General features: G+C 37.9%; 2 protein-coding genes and 1 long non-coding RNA gene across 3 annotated transcripts; 1 reads left to right on the forward strand and 2 right to left on the reverse strand.

The window, feature by feature from the left end:
* Nucleotides 1-165: 165 nt before the first annotated feature.
* On the reverse strand, nucleotides 166-771 carry LOC127804827 (protein GLUTAMINE DUMPER 5-like). Its single transcript, XM_052341858.1, has one exon. It carries the CDS (start codon nucleotides 741-743, stop codon nucleotides 435-437), a length of 309 nt encoding a protein of 102 aa, XP_052197818.1. The 5' UTR covers nucleotides 744-771; the 3' UTR covers nucleotides 166-434.
* A 1054-nt stretch (nucleotides 772-1825) lies between these two features.
* LOC127803599 (uncharacterized) lies at nucleotides 1826-23915 on the forward strand. Its single transcript, XR_008023537.1, has 4 exons — nucleotides 1826-2027; nucleotides 2130-2227; nucleotides 21492-23656; nucleotides 23769-23915. It is a non-coding gene; the product is annotated as an uncharacterized LOC127803599 (long non-coding RNA).
* LOC127803598 (zinc finger protein CONSTANS-LIKE 2-like) lies at nucleotides 21875-24317 on the reverse strand. Its single transcript, XM_052339965.1, is given in 3 exon segments — nucleotides 21875-22087; nucleotides 22090-22405; nucleotides 23523-24317. Coding segments are annotated over 3 exon segments (1152 nt in total). The 3' UTR covers nucleotides 21875-22046.
* Nucleotides 24318-25562: the final 1245 nt, after the last annotated feature.

Raw genomic sequence — 25562 nt, forward strand, 5'->3', positions numbered from 1 at the left:
AACATAACATTTGCCTGGTAGTAGGCAAGATAGCATTATCGTTGTATAGGTTAAAATGTTTGTTAGAATGTTTAAATAAAAAAAATGTCTAAATATAATAATTAAAATATGTTTTTGGCCATTCTTTCTTAATTAAGATCAGAAACCAAACTAAATGAATACAAGAAGAGATATATTTATGGCGTGGAGCTACACAATATATTAATGGCGCCATTCTTCCTTTCAATTAACTACACTCACACACATGCACACACAAACACACACACTGACACACGCATATATATATATATAAAGCCTCTTGTGCTCGTCAATAAGTATACATACGTACGTTCCCGGGATCTCAAGCATAGAAAATTCCTAAAAATCATAAGAGAGAGGAATGGAAGGAGTTCAGATTTGAATCGATTTTCTTATAATTAGAACCTCATACTTGTTCACCGTACGTACGCGGAGAGAGTCGTCGAAGAGGCGGTCGGCTTTGCTAGGTAGGTTGGGTTGGCATCTCCCGCCATGATCACGAAGATCTTCGGCTCCATTTCAGGCTGCAGCACCGGCAGGGGCGTGGCTGCAGGTTTCTCTTCGGGATTAGAAGAAGCCTTCCTGGAGCAAGCTAGAATTACCAATGCCACGGCGATCAGTCCCAACAACAGAGCCACGCCGCCGAAGAGGTAAGGAATCGGCGAATTCCATATCTTGAACGATCCTCCTTGTACTGCGGCGCCGGTGTTGGTCGCCGCTCTCATCTCTGAATCCCTCGCTTGAACGTTTCTGTTCAATTGGATGGTGCAATGGAATGAGACGGATCGCCTCCTCGGATTAATAGAGGTGAAAGTGGAGTCCACTGTGCCTGGACCGAAGCAATGAGTTCCCCGAAATGCCCCCTTGCAAGTGGAGTCACAATACCGGTAAATTACACGGTTAATACGTGGAAAGTTACATCAAGGCAAATACCCCTTTAATATTTAAATAATATATAATTTCATAATTTTACCCACGTTTTTTCTTTATCAATACTCCATAAATCTTAAATTTTTTATATTAATTAGAGATAGATGAAAGTTTTGATATAGTAATTATTAGTCTAACCTTAGAAGGGTATTACCGTCATTCAGAGCGCTGTAAATTAATCACGTGTTATTTTTTAAAAAATACTAAACAACCAACGAAAAGAAAAATTAATGGAAAAAGAATAATTATTTTATTATTAAATAAAAATATTATCGAGTTATATAAAAATTTAAATGATTTTGTATGATAAACTTTTTAAAAGTAATTTACTCTTTACAATTTATGAATTATTATTAAAATTTTAAAAATAAAATAATGTAATAATTTTAAGAATTGAAAAATGAAATTGAAATTTTAGCAAGCAAGATATAATCGAAAAAATTACTATAAACTCATATTTAATATAAGAATTTAAATATTAAAAGATTTTGCTTTGTCTGTGAAAATTACATTATTAGCATAAATTTTTAATGTCCTAAATCAATTATGAAATAATCATTATATTTATAAATAGATATTTTATTTAAAAAAGTAAAAATAACTATATTATTATTATTATCAAAATTTAAACTCATAAATTTTAAACAATAATTAACTTTTGAAATAGTTTTACTCGTTTTATTTTAAAAAATTAAAATTTAATTAATCATTATCGAATAACTCCCTTTAACATTTTTTATTTTGTTAACGTACGTAAAATAAATTTGGCAATTACACGTGTGGGTTACCCGTTGCCATCGATAGCGGCCCGGGTAACCTGTTGGGCCGGGCCACCATCGCGCCACGTCAGATTCCAACATTTCCCGGCGGTAAGTGAGCCTTTTCTATATCCACAGTCCACAGATCTCTCTTCCGAGCTTTGCGAATTGTAATTATTTATGGTGATCGCGAATTTAATGCCAGGACACATGTTCAATTTTCTTTTACCCGTTCTATTCTATTTGCCTGATTAATGGCGTATATTATCGCATTGATTTCAGTTTGCAGAGTTGATTAGCGACAATCTCTCCCAGCAGATGGTAATTCTCACAACCTCGATCTCTTTCTTTACTTTTTGCATATATGTGTACTTGTATATTGTATGAACACACATATTGTTTTTCTTTTGGTTCAATCACTAGGGCAATTCCTTTGTCCTTTGGATAAGGCTCTGGTTATTCTCCAGACTCGAACCTGAACGGCGGCCTTGGGGCTAAAAGTCTTGCTATGGCTAGGGCTGGTAATATCTCATTTGTATAACTTTTATTATGCATGCTTGTAGTTATAATGATGTTGAATCGTTGATGATTTTTTTTATCTGATAATCATAATGTTTTTTTTTTTTTTTTTTTTGCGCTGAGTTAATCCTTATGTTTTTCACATTGTAGGTTTTACGAGTCCCCTTTGCAGAACTTTTATTTAATATATGAAAATTTATAAGTTCCATTTCTAGAGTTACGGATATGCTTTTGTTGTGTGCATGCTTTGTGCCTGTGTATCTGCAGTTAAATATCAGCTCTGTTGGTGCAGTTAATTTTCTTGCTGTTAGTTTAATCATGTATTGGAGGATTAATAACAGTCCAAATAAGAAACATTGTCTGTCACTCTAGAATGAATGAAAAAGCAAACTCTCAGTAATAACTGGTAGGCAACGACATACGGAATCAGATGCCCTAAATAAATAATTTCTGTTTGATAATCTAAATTATCATTGCTTTTAAAAATTGTTTCTTTAGGGGTTCTTGTGTGGCTTGGGCCCTTGGTGAGCCTATTTCTTGTATCCTACTATGACATGAAGATATCCTAAAAAGGTTCAAAATCTCCTTGTTGAGTAATAAATCACTTCCCTCAATACACAATCTCGCACTTCCATGCCAAGAACATAATTAATAACAAGAAAAACGATCAAAAAGAAAGTACAAGAGGCCAAGGACTTATCCTGGTTCAGATCATCAATGACTTGATGATCCTACATGTAGACTGAAGAAGTCGACAAAAAACCATTAACACAAGAACACAATCGGTACAAGGACTCACAACTCTATTCTCTTGAGATTACAAAGTCTAAACCCTAGGCCTTTCTCTCTTTGTACACGATATGAAAAATACACAAATAACACATGCCAACCCTTTATTTATAGAGGATAGGGGTGGCATTTTAAAGGAATATAATCAAAAGAGAAAAAATGAACAACACTAACCGTTACATGGTAGTTACTTGTTACAACTATTACAAATACTTAAAACATATTCAAATGCAAACTCTATGCAATTGATTACTGCATGATGACTTTACTAAATGCAAACTCTAACAATTTATCCACCATTTGCATGAGTTGAGTCTTCAATGTCTTCAATCTTGAGTAGATACTTATCCCTCCTTCTCCTCACACTAAGCTTGGCTGCTTAGTCACCTCGGGGCTACCTGAAGTAGCTCCAAGCAATGCTTCATCTTGGTTATAGGAACGACTTTGGTGAATATATCTACTGCATTATCATCCCCTGCAACCTTTACCAGTCTGGTTTCCTTTCTGTCCAAGATCTCCCTAATGAAATGGTGACTCACATCAATGTGCTTGGTTCGCTCATGATGTGCTTGGTTTTTAGACAGATGTATGGCACTCTGGCTATCACACATTAGTGTAGTTTCTATAGAAGTTCCAAGTAATTCTCCTATTAGTCCTTTCAACCTAAGGCTTCTTTTATTGCCTCTGAAACTATTTTGTGTTCTGCCTCAGTGGTTGACAAGGTTATTACATGTTGTAAACTTGCTTTCCAACTCACTGTTGAATCCCACAACTTGAATACATATCGGTTGTGGACCTTCTTTTATCCAAATCTGCTGCATAGTCAGCATTTGAATATCCTAGAATACTTGTTACACTTCCTGCCTTAGCTCCACGATAAACTAAGCCTTATTGATTGTTCCTTTTAGATACTTGAACACCCATTTAACTGCACTCTAGTGTGGCTTTCCTGGGTTTGCCATAAACCTACTGACAACACTCATTGCATGGGCTAGATCAGGTCGAGTACACACCATACTGTACATCAGGCTGCCTACTGCACTTGAGTAGGGTATATCCTTCATTTCTTCCAGACTTTCCTTATCCATAGGAGACTGATCTGATGACAACTTGAAGTGTTGGGCAAATGGGACATTTACAGCTTTTGTCTCAACCATTCCAAACTTTCTAATTATTTTTTCTGGATAAGTTTTCTAAGATAGGCAAAGTGTTCCTTGTTGCTTATTCTTGGTAATTTCTATACCCAATATTTTCTGTGCCTCACCTAGCTCCTTCATCTCAAATGTTGATTTTAGATCCAGCTTTAGTTGTTGTATTTCTTTTCCTAATTGGCTAGTAATCAGCATGCCATTAACATATAATAGGAGATAGATCGAAATGCTGCTGGACACATGCTTAAAATACACATAGCAATCATATGAGCTCCTGGCAAATCCCTAACTTAACATAAACATATCAAATTTTTTATACCATTGACGTGGGGATTGCTTGAGTCCATATAGGGATTTTTTCAATAAACGGACTTGTTCTACCTTTCCTTTTGATTTGAAACCTTTTGGCTGTTCCATAAGGATTCTTTCATCTAATTCTCCATGTAGAAAAGTTGTTGTTACATCCATTTGCTCCAAGTTCAAGTTTAATTTGGCTGTCATAGCAAGTAGAACCCTGATAGAGGTTTGTCTAACAACTGGTGAGAGTACCTCATTGAAGTCCACTCCAGGGACTTGAGTGAAGCCTCTTGCCACCAACCTAGCCTTGTATCTAGGTTTAGCATTGCTTCCAACCCCTTCTTTTATCTTGTATAGCCACTTACAGCCCACAATTCTTTGTCCTTGAGGTCTATTAATCAGAGTCCAAGTTTGATTCTTTCTCAAGGAATCTATTTCGGACTTCATGGCTTCAATTCACTTACTTGAATCCTTAGAGTGGACAGCCTCCTCATATGTCAAGGGTTCATCTCCTGTTACCTCTGATGCACTTGTTAGTGCATATGATACCAGGTCTAAGAATTCATACCTTTTGGGTGGTTTACTTTGTCTCATTTGCCTATCCCTTGCAACATTATATCTTTGCAGGTCAGGTTGATTTTTTGAATCCGGCTCATCAACACTCTCTTCTTTTGGATCAAAATCATGATCATCCACTGCATCCTCACTCTCTTCTTGTTGATCAAATTCCTGATCATGTGAGGTATCAAAGCCATTATCTTGGACTCTTTCCTGCCACTCAACATCTATTGATTTTGATGTAGACATTGGTTTCTCTTGGTTATCTCCATTAATACCCTTAGCAGTTGAGTTCTCATCAAAGGTGACATCCCGGCTTACTAATATCCTTTGATGTCTAGGTTCTAGGTTCCAAAGTTTATATCCCTTTACATTTCTTTGCTCGGGATTCCAATTTTTCTTGTTTTATATGTGCATATGCAATGCACCCAAATACCCTTAAATGCTCTAGGTTTGGTTTATGCCCTGTCCACATTTCGTAGGGAATCTTAAATCCAATAGCTGTAGATGGTGATCTATTTATCACGTATGCTGCAGTTGTCACTGCATCCCCTCAGAATGCCTTAGATAGGTTTGCATGAAATAGCATACACCTCACTCTTTCAAGAAGTGTTCTATTCATCCTTTCTGCCAGGCCATTTTGTTTTGGGTTGCTAGGGGCAGTTAGATGTCTAACTATCCCACTATCTTTGCATAATTATGAGAATTCCTTATTACAGAATTCAAGACCATTGTCGGTCCTGATGGTCTTAATCCTTCTACCTTTCTGATTTTCAATCATTGTTTTCCATGTTTTGAAGGCCTCAAATGTATTATCTTTCGACTTCAAAACATATATCGAAACCATTCTAATGGTTTGGATATAATCTAATGGTTCCTTAGAAGAGCGTATTGCCTTTTTTTTACTAAACTTGACCTTAGTGGCTTTCCCATAAATGCAAGACTCACACTGGTTAAGTCCTGCCACCTGATCTTTTTCCAGAATACCTTGGATTGATAATTCCTTTAATCCTTGTTCAATGATGCGGGACTTCCTAAGATGCCATAGTTTTGACTGTATCGCCTTTCCTCTTGCCACTGCAGCTTCTCCATCCAAGGCAGTGGCTTGCAGAATATATATCCCATTCTGCAAACTAAAGACCCTCTAGAAACTTTTAGGACTCCACCCTTGCCCTTAAAACTGTGACCATGCCTATCTAGTTCTCCAAGAGAAATCAAGTTTCTCTTTAACTCAGGGACATGTCTTACAGATTTTAGAGCCCTATAAGTATTATTATGCATCTTCAGCCTTATGTCTCTAATACCAAGAACCCTGCACTCATGATCATTTCACTTTGCCTCCATTTATTTCTTGATAGTTCAAGAACTAGTGCTTATTTGGTGTCATGTGATATGAACATCCTAAGTCCATAATCCATACTTCACTTTCTGATTTTTTTGACACCACTAAAGCATTCGAACTATCAGACCCAAATTCACAAATTGAGGCTCCACCATCAGTGATATTTATTTCTTGAAAATCCTTTTTCTTTTTAGGACAATTTCTCTTAATGTGTCCTCCTTCGTGGTAGTAATAACATTTTACTGCTTTCTTGCCACTTCTAGACTTAGATCTTGATCTACCTCTCACCCTAGGATCTCTTTTATTTGACCTAAGTTTTATTGTGAGAGCATAACCTGATGGATGTTTTCCCTCTACTTTGTACTGCAGTTCTTTAGAGTTAAGTGCTCCTATCACATCATCTAGTGATAGTGTATCTTTACCATGCTTTAAAATGTCAACAAAAGTTTCATAGGATCTTGGAAGGGAATGAAGTAAAACCAGTGCTTTGTCCTCATCATCGTACTTGACATCTATGTTCTCTAGATCTAGGCAAAGCTTATTAAAATTGTTTATATGATCATGTAACTTTTGGCCATCATGCATTTTAAAGACGAAAAATCTTGCCTTTAGGTAGAGTCGACTTGACAAAGACTTTGTCATGTAGAAACTTTCCAATTTCAGCCATATCTCTGCAGCAGATTTCATCTTGGACACTTCTCGTAAAACCTTGTCACCCAAACTCAGGATCAGCATGTTGTAGGCCTTCTTTAGAATCTCTGTCTTTTGATCCTCCATGAGATTCTTTGACATCTTTTTCTCTCCTTCCAGTGCTTCCTCCAATCCAAGATTCCCAAGGAGAGCTTGCATTTTCATTTTCTAGAGAGCAAAATCATTATGCTCGTCGAACTTTTCAATGTCATACGTTGTGGTGGATGAGGATGATGCCATTTCTTGATCATCAATTCTGTCTTGTCTTCTTTAGAATGATTCTTGATTGCCTAATTGCGATACCCAGCTCTGATACCAAATTGTTGAGTAATGAATCGCTTCCCTCAATACACAATCTCGCACTTCCACACCAAGAACAAAACTAATAACAAGAAAAATGATAAAACATAAAGTACAAGAGGCCAAGGACTTATCTTGGTTTAGATCATCAATGACTTGATGATCCTATATTCAGACTGAAGAAGCCAACAAAAAACCACTAACACAAGAACACAATTGGTACAAGCACTCATAGCTCTATTCACAAGAACACAATCGGTACAAGCACTAACACAAGAATACACAAATAACACATGCCAACCCCTTATTTATAGAGGATAGGGGCAACATTTACAAGGAATATAATTGAAACAGAAAAAACGAACAACACTAACCATTACATGGTAGTTACTTGTTACAACTGTTAAAAATACATGAAACATAAACAAATGCAAACTTCTTGTTTCTTTTATGCCTCTGATTACCACATGATAACTTAACTAAATGCAAACTCTAATGACACCATATTAGTACTCTCTGTGTTGCACCATGTTGGTAGCTTAAGTGATGATGAGGTGACCAATTTGTTTAAATGAGTGAATGAAGTACTAATGCCCAACAAACAACAATGCTGTAATTGATACTGTGGGTGTCCATGGATTAGCGTGAGCCTCGTCAAAGCGTTTGCTGGCCTCCACTTTATAATGAGCCTGAACCTTTATTCTTTGAGTGTTATTACTTCCAAAAGAGTAAATTGAAAAGACTAGTTTAGCTATGCTAGATGAAGAACTAAATATATGGAATGTGTGTTTTGTAAAAATGACATGCAAATGATGTCATGTAAGACTTAAAAATCAAATTGTCCCAAGAAAATACCAATTTAGATATCTAGGATCAATTGTTATAAAGGAAAAAGGAGATTATAGAGGATGTTACTCATAGAATCAAGGTAGGGAGGTCGAAGTGGAGAGTGCATCCAACGTTTTATGTGATCATAAAATCCCTTTAAAGCTAAAAGAAAAGTTTGTCAGACAACTATAAGACTATCTTTGTTGTATGACTTTGAATGTTGGCCAATTAAGTACTAGCATGTGTTAAATATGGGTGTAATTAACATGAGGATATTATAGTAGAATGTGTGGCCATACAAGAAAAGACAAAATATAGGAAAAAGAGATTATATATGACAAGGTTGGAGTGACACTATTCCGGATAGGATGCAGGAGATAAGATTAAGATGGACTAGACATGCTTGAAGAAGACTGATTGATCTACCTACAAGGTTTGTGAATGAAATGGAGAAAGTTTAGAGTAAAAGAGGGAGAGGAAGAGGAAGATCAAAGAAAACTTAGTGAGAAACCCTTAAACAAGATGTAGGATATTATGCCCTTATAAAGAATATGAGGCGAGTACATGAAATGGAGAAATTTGTAGTAAAAGAGAGAGGAAGACAAAAGGCAACTTAGTGGGTGTCACGACCAGGACCAGTTGGGTAGTTTATTTTTGTAGTCGATTATTTTATTTTGCAGGAGTTAGTTATTAATTGTATTTTCAGGTTATTGTCAGTTATGGAGTGATTTAGGAGGTTATGGAGTGTTTTAGGAGCAGTTATTGGTAGGGGGGGGGGGGGCATGGTAACTGCTCTGTAATAGCTTTATATATTAAGCTATAGCCCTTATTACGGGAATATCAATGATCAGAATTTAAGTTTTACTCTCTCTCGAGTTCTCACTGTTTCTCCCTTATTTATGTCAGTTTTCTCCCTCATTTCTGTCGGTTCTCCCTATTATTCTGTCTATTTCTCCCCCACCTCTTTCTATTTCTCCCTCAATTTCAATTCAATCTTCAAAGAAAACATTAGTTAGGACTAGGGTTTTGACAATTGGTAGCAGAGTAGTCCGATTCTTGGTTGGATCTAGGTGTTTTCAATCAAGACTTGAGGGCAAGTAGAACAAGGCGGTTTTTGGAAGCAATTTCAGAGGCAGTTACCAATTATTGGAAGCAGTTACAGTTGTTGTTCAGAGTGAAGTTAAAAGGCTTCGACCAAGGAAATGGCAGAAGAGACCTGCACAAAGCACATGGAGGCGAGGTTGGATGCCATGGAGTTGGGTTTGCGGCAGATGCAAGAGGAAATGGGCCATTGCCAGGAAGAGAATACGGCCTCCAGAGATATTGTGCAGTCATTGGAGAAAACATTCGAGAAAGGTTTTGCTAACATCAACCAAAAGTTAAACGACTTATTGGATTTGATTTCAATTAAGTTTCAAGTCAGTATACTAGTGGATCTTTATTCAAGATCCACTGCAGAACCGATTCCAGCAGAAGTTGGAATCCTACCTAAGACCTCGATTTGCAAGAAGTGGATGAATTATCGGTAATAGATCAGGTAATTCACGATGTCAAGAAAGGAATAGAGGTTGTTGGACTAGTCAATGGGACACCATTGGAGGAGAAATCTGTGGAAGATGAACCTTGGGTTTGCGCCAACAAACAAGAAGCAAAAGATGCTTTTAAGGCATGGTTGGAGTTTGTAAATGTCGAATCCAACTGGACCTGGAGGCTGAGGAGGATGCAGAAGGAACAATTGAAGCGAACTGAACAAGAGAACCTTGATGTGTTTCAGAAGATGATGGAAGATCATGAGGTTGCCAGAATACTTACTACTAAAACTAACTGGTGTGATTACTACATGAAGGTCAAGGATTCTGCATCCTACAATCTAAGAAGGATGAATCAGATAGTGAAAACAGTGATTGGATGAAGAAATATTGGTCTATTTACTGAGATTTCTTGGGGACAAGAAATCTTTTAAGAGGGAGTGAATGTCATGACCAGGATTAGTTGGGTAGTTTATTTTTGTAGCAGATTATTTTATTTTGCAGAAGGAGTTAGTTATTAATTGTATTTTTAGGTTATTATCAATTATGGAGTGATTTAGGAGATTACAGAGTGTTTTAGGAGCAATTGTTGGTAGTGGGGGAGTGGTAACTGCTCTGTAATAGCTTTATATATTAAGTTATGGAAATATCAATGATCAGAATTAAAGTTCTTACTTTCTCTCAAGTTCTTACTGTTTCTCCCTTATTTGTTAGTTTTATCCCTCATTTCTGTTAGTTCTCCCTATTATTTTGTCTGTTTCTCCCCCACTTCTTCCTATTTCTCCCTCAATTTGAATTAAGAACTCCTTATCATGGATTTTTCTGTTCTGGCACTAGCCCTCTTCACCTTTGGTGAGTCCTAAGTCAGTCTTTCAAGCATAGGGAGAGGCACATGAGACAAGAGGTAGCTAACACTTCAGTGAATTTGTGATAGGAGTGTAATAGCTAGAACATACCTATGTTTTTCTTCAGGATAGCAAAAATCATCTTGGGTCATACAAAAACTAGAGGCCGTTTCCAAACGTTCTAAAGGAGAGGAAATACACTTGGTTTAAGTCTGAATTTGAGAAGATTGTTGCAAGCTTAAATGTAGCCTAAGACTTTGAATTTGATGATGAGCAAAATATGATCCCTAATTGTTCACCCACTTCTGGTTGAGTTCCATGATGTTCTTCCTGAGAAAATTCCTTTTGGCCTTCCTTCAACTAGAGAGATTCAATATGCATTGGTTTTATTCTTGGCGCTATCATACCCAACAAGGAAGCCTACAGAATGAGTCCCAAGGAGCATGAAGAGCTGCAAAGGTAAGTAGACGAGCGGGTGGAAAAGGGGTTGGTAACAGAAAGTAAGGAGCTCATGTGTTGTACCTGCTCTTCTTGTGCCAAAGAAGGATGAATTTTGAGAAATTTGGAGTGCTAAAGGGTGCAGATGGACCCTAGCAAGGTAGAAATTATCTCCAATTGACCAGTTTCAAAGGCACTTCATGAAATTCAGAGCTTTCTTCTTTTTTTTTTTAACTGTTGTCTCGTGAGAAACTTCAGTACTATCTTTGCTTCAGCAACAGAGCGCTTAAAGGGTGGAAGTTTCAATTGGACAAATGCGGCTCAAAAGAGTTTTGAACTCATCAAACAGAAGCTGGCACAGCAACTGTTCTTTCACTACCAGATTTCAACAAGGTATTTGAAGTTGACAGTGGCACCTCTAGTGTTCTTATTGAAGAAGGTAAGCCAATTGCTTTCTTTAGAGAGAGGTTTAATGATTCTTGCTAAAAGAATTTAACTTATGACAAAGAGTTCTATGCTAATGTGAAAGCTTTGGACCACTGGAACCAATATTTGGATCCCCAGCCATTTCTACTTGTTTCTGATCACGAGGCATTTCAGTTTCTCCATAGCCAAAAGAAGCTCAATAATCGGCATGCTTTTTGGATTTTGAATTTCTATAGACCTTTAGCTTTGCTGTTAAATACACATCTGGGGTGCAAGTCAGAGTTTAAGGCTGGTGGTCCATTCAAAGTTCTGAAATGCATTGGCGAGGATGCCTACAAGATTGATTTACCTGCTGATTATAGAACTTCAAACACTTTTAATGTTGCTGATCTTTCCCATTATCATGGCGAGGAAAACAACAATAACTTGAGGGCAAGTCCTGTACAACTGGGGGAACATAACACAGGAGTGTCCACTATTCCTTTTGATAGTGTATTGCTCAATAAATTTAAATTGGCGGTTCAAGTTGGTCTGTTTTTCAACTCAGCGACATTGGATGAATTTGGAACCCAATTCTGCTCCTGTCCCACGGTTATTTTGAAGGAGAATTACCTGTGATTGGAAGACTCCATGTGTCTACTTTCAATGAATACAGTTTTATTACATTCCTCCATGTGTCTACCCAATTCTGCTTTTTTTTTTTTTCTCTAGGGGGTGTGACTGGCATGAATCCCTAGGAAGGTAGAGGGCCCCCTACGAACCTACAACCCTCTGAATAACCCAATTCCATGCATAAACTGTCAAAGACTGAGAATCACCATTAATATACCTCACATCTATAAAACAAAACTACAAAAGGGTAAATTTCACCAAGGTCATTTCTTTAGACACCCCATTTGGTTTACTTTTAGTATTTTAGGTCCCTATGTTTTTTTCTTAAAACATATTTTGCAAAATAAACATATTTTTTACCCAACAAAATGTGTTGTTTTGGAAAAAAAATCCGTAAGGGTCTAAAATACTTAAGTAAACCACATGGGATAAATTTTAAAATGACCCATACCACATGGGGTCAGGGTGAAATTTACCAAACAATAAAAATGTCAAAATACATCATCTGGTCCACAACGGACAACTCCATCAATACATCTGGATATAAAATGCAAATGCAACCAAATATTTTATTTGTCAATCTGTATAAACTATTTCTTCAAAATTGGGTTGCGTTTTACCTTTTGATAGGGGTTTAGGGTCGAATTTTCCCATTTATCTAGGACTAGGTTTGGTTTCTCACTGATTTTCTTTTTGTTTTGGGTAATAGAATGGATTTTGGCTCAGCCTTTCATATCTGGGTTGGGTTTGGGCCTTTTAATCACATCTAGAGTAGTTTTTAATCCATTTCAGGTCCAAGGTAAAGCTGCAACCTTTTTTAGACAGCTTTAGCCAACCCTTTAACATTATTTTCCCTTTGTTTTTGTATTCTCCTACTAACCTTAGATTACAAGCAGAGTAGTTAAGATTTGGTCGACTCATTAAATAGTGGTCTTGGAAAGTGAAGATTCAATGTTTACACATGCTTGGAGAGCATTATTACTAAAGATTTGGTCTACTCATTAAATTTCTATACAAGAGCCTTGTTAGTTAGCTCCAACATGAGTACCAGTATTTGGTGTAAACCTACCTGGACCAAGAATATGGTAAAGTAAATGCAAGTTATTGGATGTTTATTTTTTGATTAGAATAATGTTTGTTGATCTTGATTGTGTGGACAAGCCACCAAAAGCAAAATGTTATTACATGGGGTTGGTTTCACCCTGTGCTTACAGCACTTGCTTATAGAAGAGAATCAAGGGATTATACATGTTGATTCACGGGATGATTTGCTATGATCTCAAGAGATTCATTAGTCAAATCATCCCTGATTTAGACACTGATGTGATCTTCAGTTTTTTTGCAAATTATTGACATTGATTATTTGTCCAAATTTAGATACTTTCCCATCCTTGGTACAGGAAATCTTTTTATGCTTTGTACAGCTTAACTTTCCTTGTTTTTAGCATGTGCAATCTTTCCTATGTTGTAATCTCTTACCCTATTAGAATGTGAGACATTTTTCAGTCTATTTTTCCAACATGGTACCAGAGCCATAACCCAATCATTGTTTTCTCAGTTTGTCTACTATGTGCCTTCATTGTCACAGTATTGTCTCCCTTGATGTCTTTCTTTTCCTATCTTTGTAACCATATATCATGTCAAAAATCTCTGAAGCAACACCTCTTATCTTTGTGGGAGATGCTATACCTTTCAAACAATCAACTGGTAGTGCTCCTACTAGTGAGCTACTGGGGATGCATTGCTCATATTGTCTAGATGGCAAAAACTACCTCCAGTGGTCACAATTGGTGAGAACTTTCTTGAAGGGTTGAGGGAAAATAGCCCATCTTATTGGACTAACACCCAAGACCTTTGATCTAGTATTCACTGCGTAGGATATCGAGGACTCGATGCTGATGTCATGGCTTTGGAGTTCTATGCTACCAGAGGTAAGCAAGAATTATATGTCTCTATCTACAGTCAAGAATATTTGGGAAATGGTTTGGAGGACTTATTTTGAGGTGCAAAATGCTTCCGTTGTCTTTGAAATTAAAAGAAGAATTAGTAGTACCAAGCAAGGGTCATTGTTGGTAACTGACTACTACAATAGGATGAATGAATATTGGGTTGAGTTAGATCATTATCAAGACATTAAAATGGCGTGCAATGAAGATGTTGTCATTCTCACTTCCATGTTTGAAAGAGATAGGATTGTAGAGTTCTTGGCTGGCATTAATCCAGAGTATGATTAGGTAAGGGTACAGATTCTTAGCAGAGATAAATTGTCATCCCTGAATGAGATGTTCTTCATAATCCGTAGTGAAGAACATAGAAGGATAGCAATGTTTAATGATCCTAATCCTAAGGCACAGGTGTCTAACAAGGTGCAGGGATCTTGGTCTAAGTCACAACAAGGAAGGAATGATTTTCACTCTAAGCAGTAGAATCCACAAGGTTTATGGTGTTCATATTGTAAGAAACCGAAACACACTAGAGATACATGCTTCAAGTTGCATGGAAATGAGGCTGTTTTAAGCAAGATGGGAGGATTCAGGAACTTACAATCCATAAATCAAGCACAGGCTCATCTCACAACCAAAGAGCAAGAGGAAACTAGAGAAAAGGAAGATTCTACTGCCACTTTTGATTCGGGTGAGTTAAATGCTGAAGAAATCAGTAAACGAAAGTCCTTCCTAAAAACTATCCAAGGTGGATCGTGCTCTCTAGCCAAACAGATTTGTGCTTCAATTCCGAGTCCTTTAATACCTCACACACTATTAAGAATGACTTATGGATCTTGGATTCTGGAGCCACGACCACATAACCTATGACTTAAATGCTTTTGCAACCTATATACCAATAGCTAGTTCCAAACGAATAACAGTAGCTAATGGTCATACAGTCCCTATAGCAAGCTAGGGAGGTGTGTTTTTGAATTCCTCACTTCCTGTTCAACATGTCCTTCATGTGCCTAGTCTCCCCACCAACCTAATTTCTGTTCATTAGCTCACAAAAGACCTTAACTTCCATGTGGTTTTCTCTCCTCATACTTGTGTGTTTCAGGAACTGGACTTAGGGAAGATGATTGGTGTTGCTGAGGAATGAAATGGGGTGTACTACTTGAAGAGAGACTGTGAGCTTCCTATGGGGGATCAACTTATCCTAGCCTGTTCATCACGACCTACTCCCACCATGATTGAAGTATGGCTTCAGCATCTTCGTTTAGGCCATCCTCCTTTCAGCTCATTAAGGACCATGTTTCCTTCTTTGTTTCGTGTTTAGATGTTGCTAATTTTCACTATGATGTGTGTGAATTTTCTAAACATCATCGGGTGTCTTATTCAATTAGTAATAAACTCTCTTCCATTTCTTTTTCCTTGGTGCATTATGATGTTTGGGGCCCATCTAGGATTCCCAATTGTTTTGGGGCTAGATGGTTCACTTTATTTATTGATGACTGCACACGTATGACTTGGTGTACCGTGTACCTATTAAAGGATAAGGCAACCATTGGCAACATCCTACCATTATTCCACATGATGATTTCTATTCAATTTGGATTCCCCATTCGGAGATTCCATACTAATAATGCAAAAGACTATTTTGATCAGCACCTTTATTTGTTCTTTTAGCAAGAAGGTATCATCCATGAATTCTCTTACGTTGATACCTCTCAATAGAATGGGGTTGCTAAAATGAAAATGAGGCATTTACTCAATTTTACTCGAGCTCTTCTACATCACCATCATGTTCCCAAGCATTTTTAGGGAGAAGCAGTGTTGATTGCAACCTATCTTATTAATCGAGTTCCTTCTAAACTGTTGCAGAATCTCAGCCCATTACAGTGTCTTTCTTCCCACTTTCTTGATATTGGCCTTCATACCTCTCTTCCCCCCAAAGTGTTTGGTTGTGTCTTTTGTTCACATTTCTAAACACCACCGAGATAAATTTGATTCTAGGGCACTTTCATTTTTTTTTATTATTCCCCTACTTAAAAGGGATATAAGTGCTATTATCCTCCCACTCAGAAATTCTGTGTCCAAGGATGTTACCTTTGTTGAAACTCAATCATTTTTTGGGACTACTCTTCTTGGTCACCTGGGGGAGATTGTCACTAGTGACCATGGAGATCTTCCCATTTTGGACTTGGCACAACCGAACACTGCTCTAGAGTCAGTCTTAGTTGCACCTGAATCACAACATAGCCCTAACTTACCTATGCTGGAGTCCTCGGGTTTAGGTAAGCAATCACTGAAACTAGATTCTCCTCTTCTAGTACAGCCATTGCTTCCATCTCCTGTCAGGTTTAAGGGCTCGTCCTATGTCTTCAAGAGAAGGTTTTAACCTATTTCGTGTTCTCAATAGGGGTCAACATTTGTCCCAAAGCCAGGTATTGAACTACCTCAATCACCTACTCATTCTAACTCTATTCCCAATGATTTAGATTTACCTATTGCTATTAGAAAAGGAATTAGAAGTTACACACAACATCCCTTGGCTAATTATATCTCCTATCATTGGCTCTCACCAAAGCATAAGAGCTTCTTGTCTTCCCTTGGCTCCATAACCATTCCTAAGATAGTTGAGGAGGCATTACAGGACCGGAAGTGGACACAGTCTATGTAGGAAGAGATGAGAGCCTTGGAGAAGAATTGAACGTGGGAGATGGTGCCTAGACCAAAGGGGGTTCAACCTGTGGGCTACAGATGGGTGTTTAATTTGAAGTATAATGCAGATGAAACATTGGAAAGATATAAAGCTTGGTTAGTTGCTAAGAGAATAGATTATTTAGAGACATTTGCACCAACGGCAAAAATGACAATCGTCTGAATACTCCTATCACTGGCTAGTTGTTGTGGTTGGTAGTTGCAGCAATTTGATGTGAAAAATGCCTTCCTCCATGGTGATCTAGAGGAAGAAGTTTTTATGGAGCCACCTCCAGGGTTTAATAAAGAGGTCTCGGACAAGGTACGCAGGTTGAAAAAGACACTCTATGGGATGAAGCAATTTTTAAGAGCCTGGTTCGACAAATTTTCCAATGCTATGAGGTAGATGGGATACCGACAAAGTACTGGAGATCTCACTATTTTTATTAAACACTCTGAGAAGGATGGGGTGACAACTTTGCTTGTGTATGTGGATGATATTATAGTCACTGAAAATGATGTTAAGGAACAACAGGTGTTGAAGGAAAATTTGGCAAATGCATTTGAAATTAAAAGTCTTGGTAAGCTCAAGTATTTCTTAGGAATCGAAGCAGCCTACTCTAAAGAAGGAGTCTTCCTTTCCCAAAGGAAGTATATCATGGATTTATTGAAGGAGACCGGGTTGTTATGGGGAAGAGTAGCTAGTACACCAGTGGACCGAACCTCAAATTAGGGGAGAGGCCTAGTTGTCAGCCGGTAGACAAAGGAAGGTATCAAAGGTTGGTAGGCCGTTTAATTTATGACATTGCATTTACTATCAACTTGATTAGTCAATTTATGCACAGCCCAACAGAAGAGCACATGCAGGCAGTGAGGAGGATTTTGTGCTATCTAAAGGCAACACCTAGGAAAGGGCTTTTATTCAAATCAGGGGGTAACCTGGCTATTATAGGATACACAGATGCTAACTATGTGGGTTCCCTTGTGGATAGGAGGTCTACAATAGGCTCTTGTGTGTTTTTAGAAGGGAATCTAGTGTCCTGGATGAGTAAAAAGCAAAGTATAGTGGCTAGGTCCAGTGCTAAGGCTGAATTTCGAGCTATGGCCCTTAGTTTATGTGAATTGTTGTGGCTAAAGATTTTCTTGGATGATCTAAGGATTACTAGCCATGGTCTAATCAAGTTGTTTTGTGACAAGTCAGCCGTCAACATTGCACATAACCTAGTGCAACATTATCGAACGAAACATGTTGAGATAGATCGACATTTCATTAAGGAAAAGTTAGAGGCTCGGTTGATTTGCATATCCTTTGTTTCCTCTGAAATTTGTTGGCTGACATATTGACAAAGGGACTGCCGACAAAGGGACTGCCTACCAAGAGATTTGAAGAGCTTTTATGCAAGTTGGGAATGATAGATATTCATTCATCAGCTTGAGGGGGAGTGTTGATTCACGAGATGATTGGCTATGATCTCAAGAGATTCATTAGTCAAATAATCTCTGATTTGATCTGATCTTCAGTTTTTTGGAAATTATTGACATTGATTATTGGTCCAGATTTAGATACTTTCCTATCCCTGGTACAGGAAATCTTTTTATGCTTTGTACAGCTTAACTTTCCTTGTTTTTAGCACGTGTAATCTTTCCTATGTTGTAATCTCTTACCCTATTAATAGGGCTGTATCATTCATACGGAATGTGAGACATTTTTCAGTCTATTTTTCCAACAATACGTGATACTATCAGGTAGCATTCCCAAACATTTTCTGATGAGAGTGACTTCCATGAAATGTTAATACCCATGAGCAGTGACAAAAGCGAGGAGTAGTTTTCAATTGTTGCAAGAGCTCATTTTTAAGTGCTTGTTTGAATATCATACCTCACTTAAAAAGTTCGTGCTAGCTCTGTGATGCCTATATTGACTCTTGAACATTTAGTTTCCATATATTATGAACAAAATCAAGAGTTATTAAAGAGAGAATGAAAATTAAAATTGTCCCTAAATTTTTTAATATGGCATGGCTATACTGAAGCTGAATCTCACTAATGAATATCCTACTGAAGTCTCCAAGTGAGTGAAAAGCTACATATTTTAAATGCCTTTGTATGGTGGGTAACTTTAATGGTCAGTATTACTTACAGAAAAAAAACTTTAATGGTCAGAATTGGCGAAGAATGAAGAACCTAATGCCTATGAGTTAGAAAGTGATGCAGGCTAGCTGCCTGGCACTGCTGAATTGGACATTTAAAAAATGTTGAAAATTAAATAGCTCAAACAAAATGTGCAGCACATAATGATTATTATACTCATAGTCATACTGACTTTGTCTGAACCTCACTTTTTCCTGTTAAAAAATCCAATGTGTATATCCTTGAAAAAGTGTCGCACATTTTTTTCTGTTGAAGATTATGATTGTTGTACCTTTTACTTTGGTGCATTCAGAACTTTAGCTTCTATTTCCTGGATACGTCTTCTACCTGGTCCTTCTTAAGTAAGATTGAATTCAAAAGTCACTACTGTGACAAAAGAAAGAATCTAGGTAAGCATTCACATGAAGAATGTCCATATCAGTACCTTCTTTTTTCGTTTGGCCACATCTTTCACTGGCAGAATATAATTGATGACAAAAAGGTAAGAATCTTAGTCTCAGTGCTTACAAAGTGGAGAAAAAGCACTGATGCTTGGCGAATGGCTGTTCAGATATGGATACTAAAAGGTCCCAAGGATCAATGAGCCCAAAAAAGAGCACTCAGCCAGGCTGATGTGGTTTTCATAGTATGCACTTGGCATCAAGCTTTATTGTCATAAAGTGTTTCGTCCATGAAAGCTTTGTTTATTCTTTACTTGGTCTTTTCACTTTTTCTTTTTACTTTTTGCCTTTTGGTTTTTATAAATGAATTTGATCCACAAAAGTCAACATTGCGATCTGCTTTAGGAGCTGCAACATTGGAACAAGAGGATATCATTTTTGTTGGATAAACCCATCTTATAGTGACCGCTATATTGAGATAAGCCATTTCTGTCTTCACACAATATAGGAGATGCAGACTTGGATGAGTTCTATTATGTGGAACATGATCCTCTAAATCTTTTAGGCTTAATGTACAAGAGCTGACAAACTAACAAGAAAGCTAATGGATTTGTTTTCAACAAGGGTCATATAATCTTAATTTGATTCCAGGGTTAAGCTCTTTGGAACTTTCTATGGAAATTCCTTGAGAGCCTGATCCTTATTTCCCATCCTGTATATGTCGTCATGCAACAATATACATGGTTGAAGTAAACAAGGAGGAGAAATGCTATAATGAACAGAGTGCACTGTTTCAAATCCAGACCAGGTAGGATGATATTGACCCGGGGGTTCTGCAGATCTTGAAGTCCAACTGTCCATAATAAACTGGATAACTTTCTGAATATAGGGAAAAAATAAGCATTATATTTAATGAACTTTGAATAATTGGCTTTACTTGAAGTTTATATGACAAGTCTGTTCAGGCTATTGCATTGGGGCCTGGACAGAGCATATTTGAAGATTCTGATAAATTTATAGCAGAGGAGGGTAGATTAACAACAGTAGAGACTGTGTGGTTATCTGTGCTTTTTTGGAAAGCTCCCTGCCTGCCTTTATGGGGGTCTTCTAAGGATATGATTAACATTGGGTATGATGTTAAGGTCAAGGGTATAAAAGGAAACTATAACTTGACAAGTGCCAATCTTGGGTATGATTTAGGGCCAAGGATATAACTTAAGGGAATATAACTTTAGTGAAGCGGTCTATGTGAATATTTAGTTGAATGCACAAAACTAAAAATTAGGGTTGTAACTTGCAGTATTAGTTATAATGTGAGAAGTTGGTATTTTGATTTATGAACAAGGTTTTATTATTATGTACGAGGTCGAATGATCATATAGATAGTGGTTTTGTGTGATAGACTCTTGCTTGGTTTCATAATATCAACTATGTGATGGAACACAACCACATCAATTATCTTCATTCACTGCCATTTCATGTAACTTTTTCATATGAAAATGGTGTTGGAACTTTATCTCATCATTCCTTCGCTAGAGAGTTGCATTAGGAAAAGCATATGACATAAAATTTTGCTGCATCGTTATTTTGAATAGATTTGTATTATCAAGGTAACCTTTAGAAGTCAATTGGCATTATGAATGTTATGCCACCGACCCTAACTTGATTAGAATAAGGTGCAATTGATGATGATGGCGACTTGCTATCTTCTTGGCATTTGATCAAGCAAATGATTGGCACTATGATGTAGGCTTATTTCCCAAACTTATATTCCTTTTTCTTCACAAGATCACAAATAATCCTTAAACACGGGGTAATAATCAACAACATATCAAGCCTTAACCCACACAGGTTAATAGTACAGATGAAAAAAATATTTAATTTTGCTTAATTATGTAATGCAAATTTGTGGTACATAATCTTAACAGAAATGACCGTTGGGTTTATAGGTTCACCCAATTCCAGGAATAAAAGCTTTCTTTGATACAGATTCTGTAGGTATCAGTTAAGGATATCATGCTTCCCTTTATGGTAACTCGTGTTTTGTGAGAGTAGAAATATTATCTATTTCTCCTTTCTATATGGATTTGGATTATTTTGCCTCAGAGTTGGAAAATCTAAGACTAAAATGAGAATCTTCTCTTTCATATATGCAGTTTGTCCCCTCCTCGACAATTCTTTTTGATAGTTTTATTTATCAAGAAAAAAAAATGGAATGAGAATCTCATTGCGAAGTTCTCTATTGAAAGGAAACATCAGGGCTAGCAACTTGGCATAACTCGGTTGTTTCATGTGAAAACAGAGAGATCAGATCGAAGTACAAAGGACTTCTGTCAGTGAAGCTAAGCTAGAATACCATTTCTGAAACAGAGAGGAGTTGCGGAGCCTTCAACCCAATGCGAGGGTTTTACAGTGAGTTCCTTTATCACGCCTTTCCATCTGGCTGGACATCGTTCTTTCACTCCCAAAAGGTATCTAACCCCATCCTTTTCCATTTAAAGAGCACTGCCATGTGAGCTCTTCCTTTTTGGATGACTTGCCACCTTATGTGTAAGCTTTTTTTTTTTTTTTTTATCAATTTCACCTTAGGCCTAAAACTTAGTGGCAAAAAACTGAAAGGAGTTCTTTTTAATTGCATGAAAGTAATCAACAAATTCAAGGTATTCAAGCATTTACAAGGAAATGGAACAAGAAGAAGAAATATTTACAAAATTACTGAGCATATTGTCATTATTTGAGAGACAAATTAGATTGAGACAGATACAGTAGTAGCAGTAGCTTTAGTATTAGCAGTACAACTCTAACGTGAATAGTCCTCTTTTTCTTTGATAGGCGGGAAGGGTCCTAATTTCTGGATTTAGAATGATGGAACAATGCCATATCCACCACCGCCAACACTGTTGTGGAAAACATTTGGTCGACTTCAACTTCTACTTCTGTTCTCTTTGCAAATCGGCCTTTGATCCGGGGTCTGGTTTCTGCATAGGCCTTCCTTGAGGCATACCTGATTGTCTTCTCAAACTTCCGTGTCTTCTTCTTCTCCCTATATCTTAGTACTCTAGCCTCCCTGTCCATTGGAGTAAGTTGGGAAGCCATCTGAATCGGAGGACTCAAGAAAAGGTCAATTGTTCCCTTGGGGGGTCTTGGATGAGAAATTGAGACGTCACTCACTGTGGATTCTGGAACAAGGCCCACATCCAGTGATGAGACTGAGACCTGGTTTTACAATCACAAATACAGAATTTTATATACAACAAAAGAGGAGAGCATACTTCGAGGACACAAATCTATTGCATTTTGGAACAAATGCATGACAAGAAATACTAATTCATAATGTGGGGGAACCTTTTAAATAAAAAGGTTGTCAATTAGACATGTTTTGATGTAGGTAAGGAATAGAAGGAACTCTTAGTGGACGGGTCAAGGACTATAACTGCCTTGTAATTGCCTTAAAATGCTTGTGGAAAAAGCTTGAATTGAATTATCACTTAAGACGTGTCAAAAGGTGAAAGGGAATATAGACCCAAAATAGTAAGGGAGAGGGGGAGATGAAAGAAAAAAGAAAAACAGCTAGCCAGTAGATTCGGCCTTTTTGAGGAGAAAGGAAAGACGAATTGGAAAAAGAGTTGATAAAGTGAAGAAACTATCTGTAGATGCCCCTCGAATCCTATCCTTTAGGAGTAGTTGAACATAGAACGCAACTATTATATGATCCATGTATAGCACACATTACCCAGATTTATTTTTTTATTTTTATTAAAAAATAAAAGTCCAAAGAAACAAAATACAGAGAAACACCAAAAAAATAAAATAAAATCTGCGACATACATGAAAAGCTATATTTTAAGAAAAAAGTTGGCTTTTGAAGGCAAATAGCTCCAAGTCAGAAGGTAACAGTAAAGTACACTTTCTGGCAAATCTGGATCTCGTATTACTAAACAAAGCAACAAAAACGTCACTTAAATCGGCAAGCTCTGTCTTTCTGCATAGAGAGAAACAGGGACTAGAAACCAATTCTCGATTAAATTTAAAATTAAACAAGAAAGAAAAAGAAAAACTTGAGAGCTGGATTTGAAGTATCTGAGCAAAATTAGTTCTTTGCACATGGAAAACAGCAAGTGGAATGTCAGGGACGACCATCAGAGGGCAGATTTTGAAGTTAGTTTGGTTAAAAGTATTTCCAATTGGTTGTTAGCAGTTCAGTGTTTTTGGTAAACTGATGTATTGGAAGCTCCTACCACAAATTCAACAAAGACCCATAAAACTACCTAGTAATAATAGCATATACAATTGAAGTTTCAATTATCACTGATGTGGTACTTGGAGAACTTACACTGTGACTAACTGAAGCAGGGTAACCATATCCAATTTTTGAGGCCTCGTACTCCATCCCGAGCTGATAGCTATGGGCCTGCTGCTGCTGCCACTGCTGCTGGAGCTGACACTTGGCCTCTCCATTCTGAACTGGTACGACACAGTCACCTCCGTAGCTCTTCTGAGCAACACCTCCATGCTGCTGTTGCTGGTTATTGTATTGATCCGTGAACTGATTCTCTTGGCATGTATTGTACTCTGCAAGATCCAGGTACTCGTCAACCACCTCTCCACCGAACAGGAACCCATTGTTGTGCTGGTTAGGATTGGGCTTGACAGGATTAAGCAACAGCCATGAAGCTGCTTCATCTTCGTCTTCTTTTTCAATAGTCTCATCGTTTTCCGGGGCCAGGAACTCGTCGTCGGCATCGGCTGACGGCTCCACCACCGATCCACCCGGGTCAGTGGCCGGGGGGCCGTAGAGGCAGCCAGGAATGGGCAGGATTGGGACGCGGTGGTGGCGGCGGGCAAGCGGATTGGCGGAGTGGATGTCGGCATCGCAGGTGGCGCAGAGCGATGCGGCGTCAGCTTTGCATATGAAGGCGGCGGGAGCGTGCTCGCAGGCCTCGCACACCCAAACGCGCTCGTGGCGTGACGCCACCCGGTTGGCGGCATGGATGCGGGCGTCACAGCCGGTGCAGAGGTAGGCGGAGTCGGCCCGGCAGTAGACGGTGCAGGCGGCGGAGCGGCACGTGTCACAGACACGCGCCCAATTGTTGCCGGAGGCTAGGACGCCATTTTCCTTCTTCAGCATGGTGAACTCTGGGGGTGGGGGGTGGCTCTGCTTTGTGGGCTGGTGGGAGTGGGTAGTAACCGTAAGGAGGAGGGCGGGGGATGGGGGGGGTAAGTGTAGGCAATTACAAGTTGGGGCTGAGAGAATCCGGGGTCCAACACGTGGCGGGCCATTAGTGGGTGGGAAAAGTAGCCGCATTATCTCGTGGTTGGCTGCGCTTCTGGTGGGGCCCGTGTCTGGGCCGAGGTGGGGCCCAGGGGCTTTCTTTTGGCGCTTTGGAATCAATAAATGGGAGAGGATGATGATGATACGTGTACTTTCTGCAGATGGGGTTGTACTCGGCCCAGATTGACGACACGTGTCAAGTGCAAAGCGAAAATGGCGAGATATACCTCGTTTTTGGGAAATTAATTATGTTAAATAATATAATATTTATTTGATGCAGACAAAATCATGGGAGAGCCTTACACGCCCGTCTATATAGGATTTTGTAGTTTGCAGGTTATCTCTACTCGGGCAGGACGCGCGGCAGTCTTATTATCCTAAAAGTCATGTTATTTGTACATTATTTATGTTTATTTTAGATTACATAATACATATAAATTACATAAATATTAATTGTCTTATTGCGTTTTAGATGAGGACATTTTAGATATTAAAACATCATTATATAATTTAAAATATACACACAATATTTTTATCTAAGCTTAATTTAGGATACACTGAATTATTCATTAACCGCATTCAAATGACCATTGAAACATAACATAATATTAGTTGAGCATAATATAATATTGCAAACATATTTGAAGTCGTTTCCCCTACTTACTTAGAACTGAAATAAAAAATTTATTTGTTTTGCCTAGTCAAATAATAATCAATTCAAAAGTGCATGAGCCGTACCCAAATACAAGCAAGTCTATATATAATTAGGGAGTATACACACAGAGACTAGAGCTGTCATGGGCAACCATCGTGCCAACTACCACTGTACCACAACGGGCAGGCACATGAAAGAGATGAAACCATCCCAGAAAAGGGCTTCCACTAGCTGTGCAATGAGTGTTTCATCTCGTGCTTGCTTTGGTTTTATTATTTTTTTAAAAAAATATAATTTCTCTGTATCGCATAAATAAGAAATTTAATCAAAATTCTTTATTAAATAACGCCAGACCGTCTTGAACCCTTTCACTTTGACCTTAAGTCTGAGTCGTTCTTGAAATAATTTACTATTTTAAAGATCATAAATAATGCATCATCTTCATC

Source organism: Diospyros lotus, chromosome 6, assembly GCF_014633365.1.
Source record: "Diospyros lotus cultivar Yz01 chromosome 6, ASM1463336v1, whole genome shotgun sequence".
NCBI lineage: Eukaryota > Viridiplantae > Streptophyta > Magnoliopsida > Ericales > Ebenaceae > Diospyros > Diospyros lotus.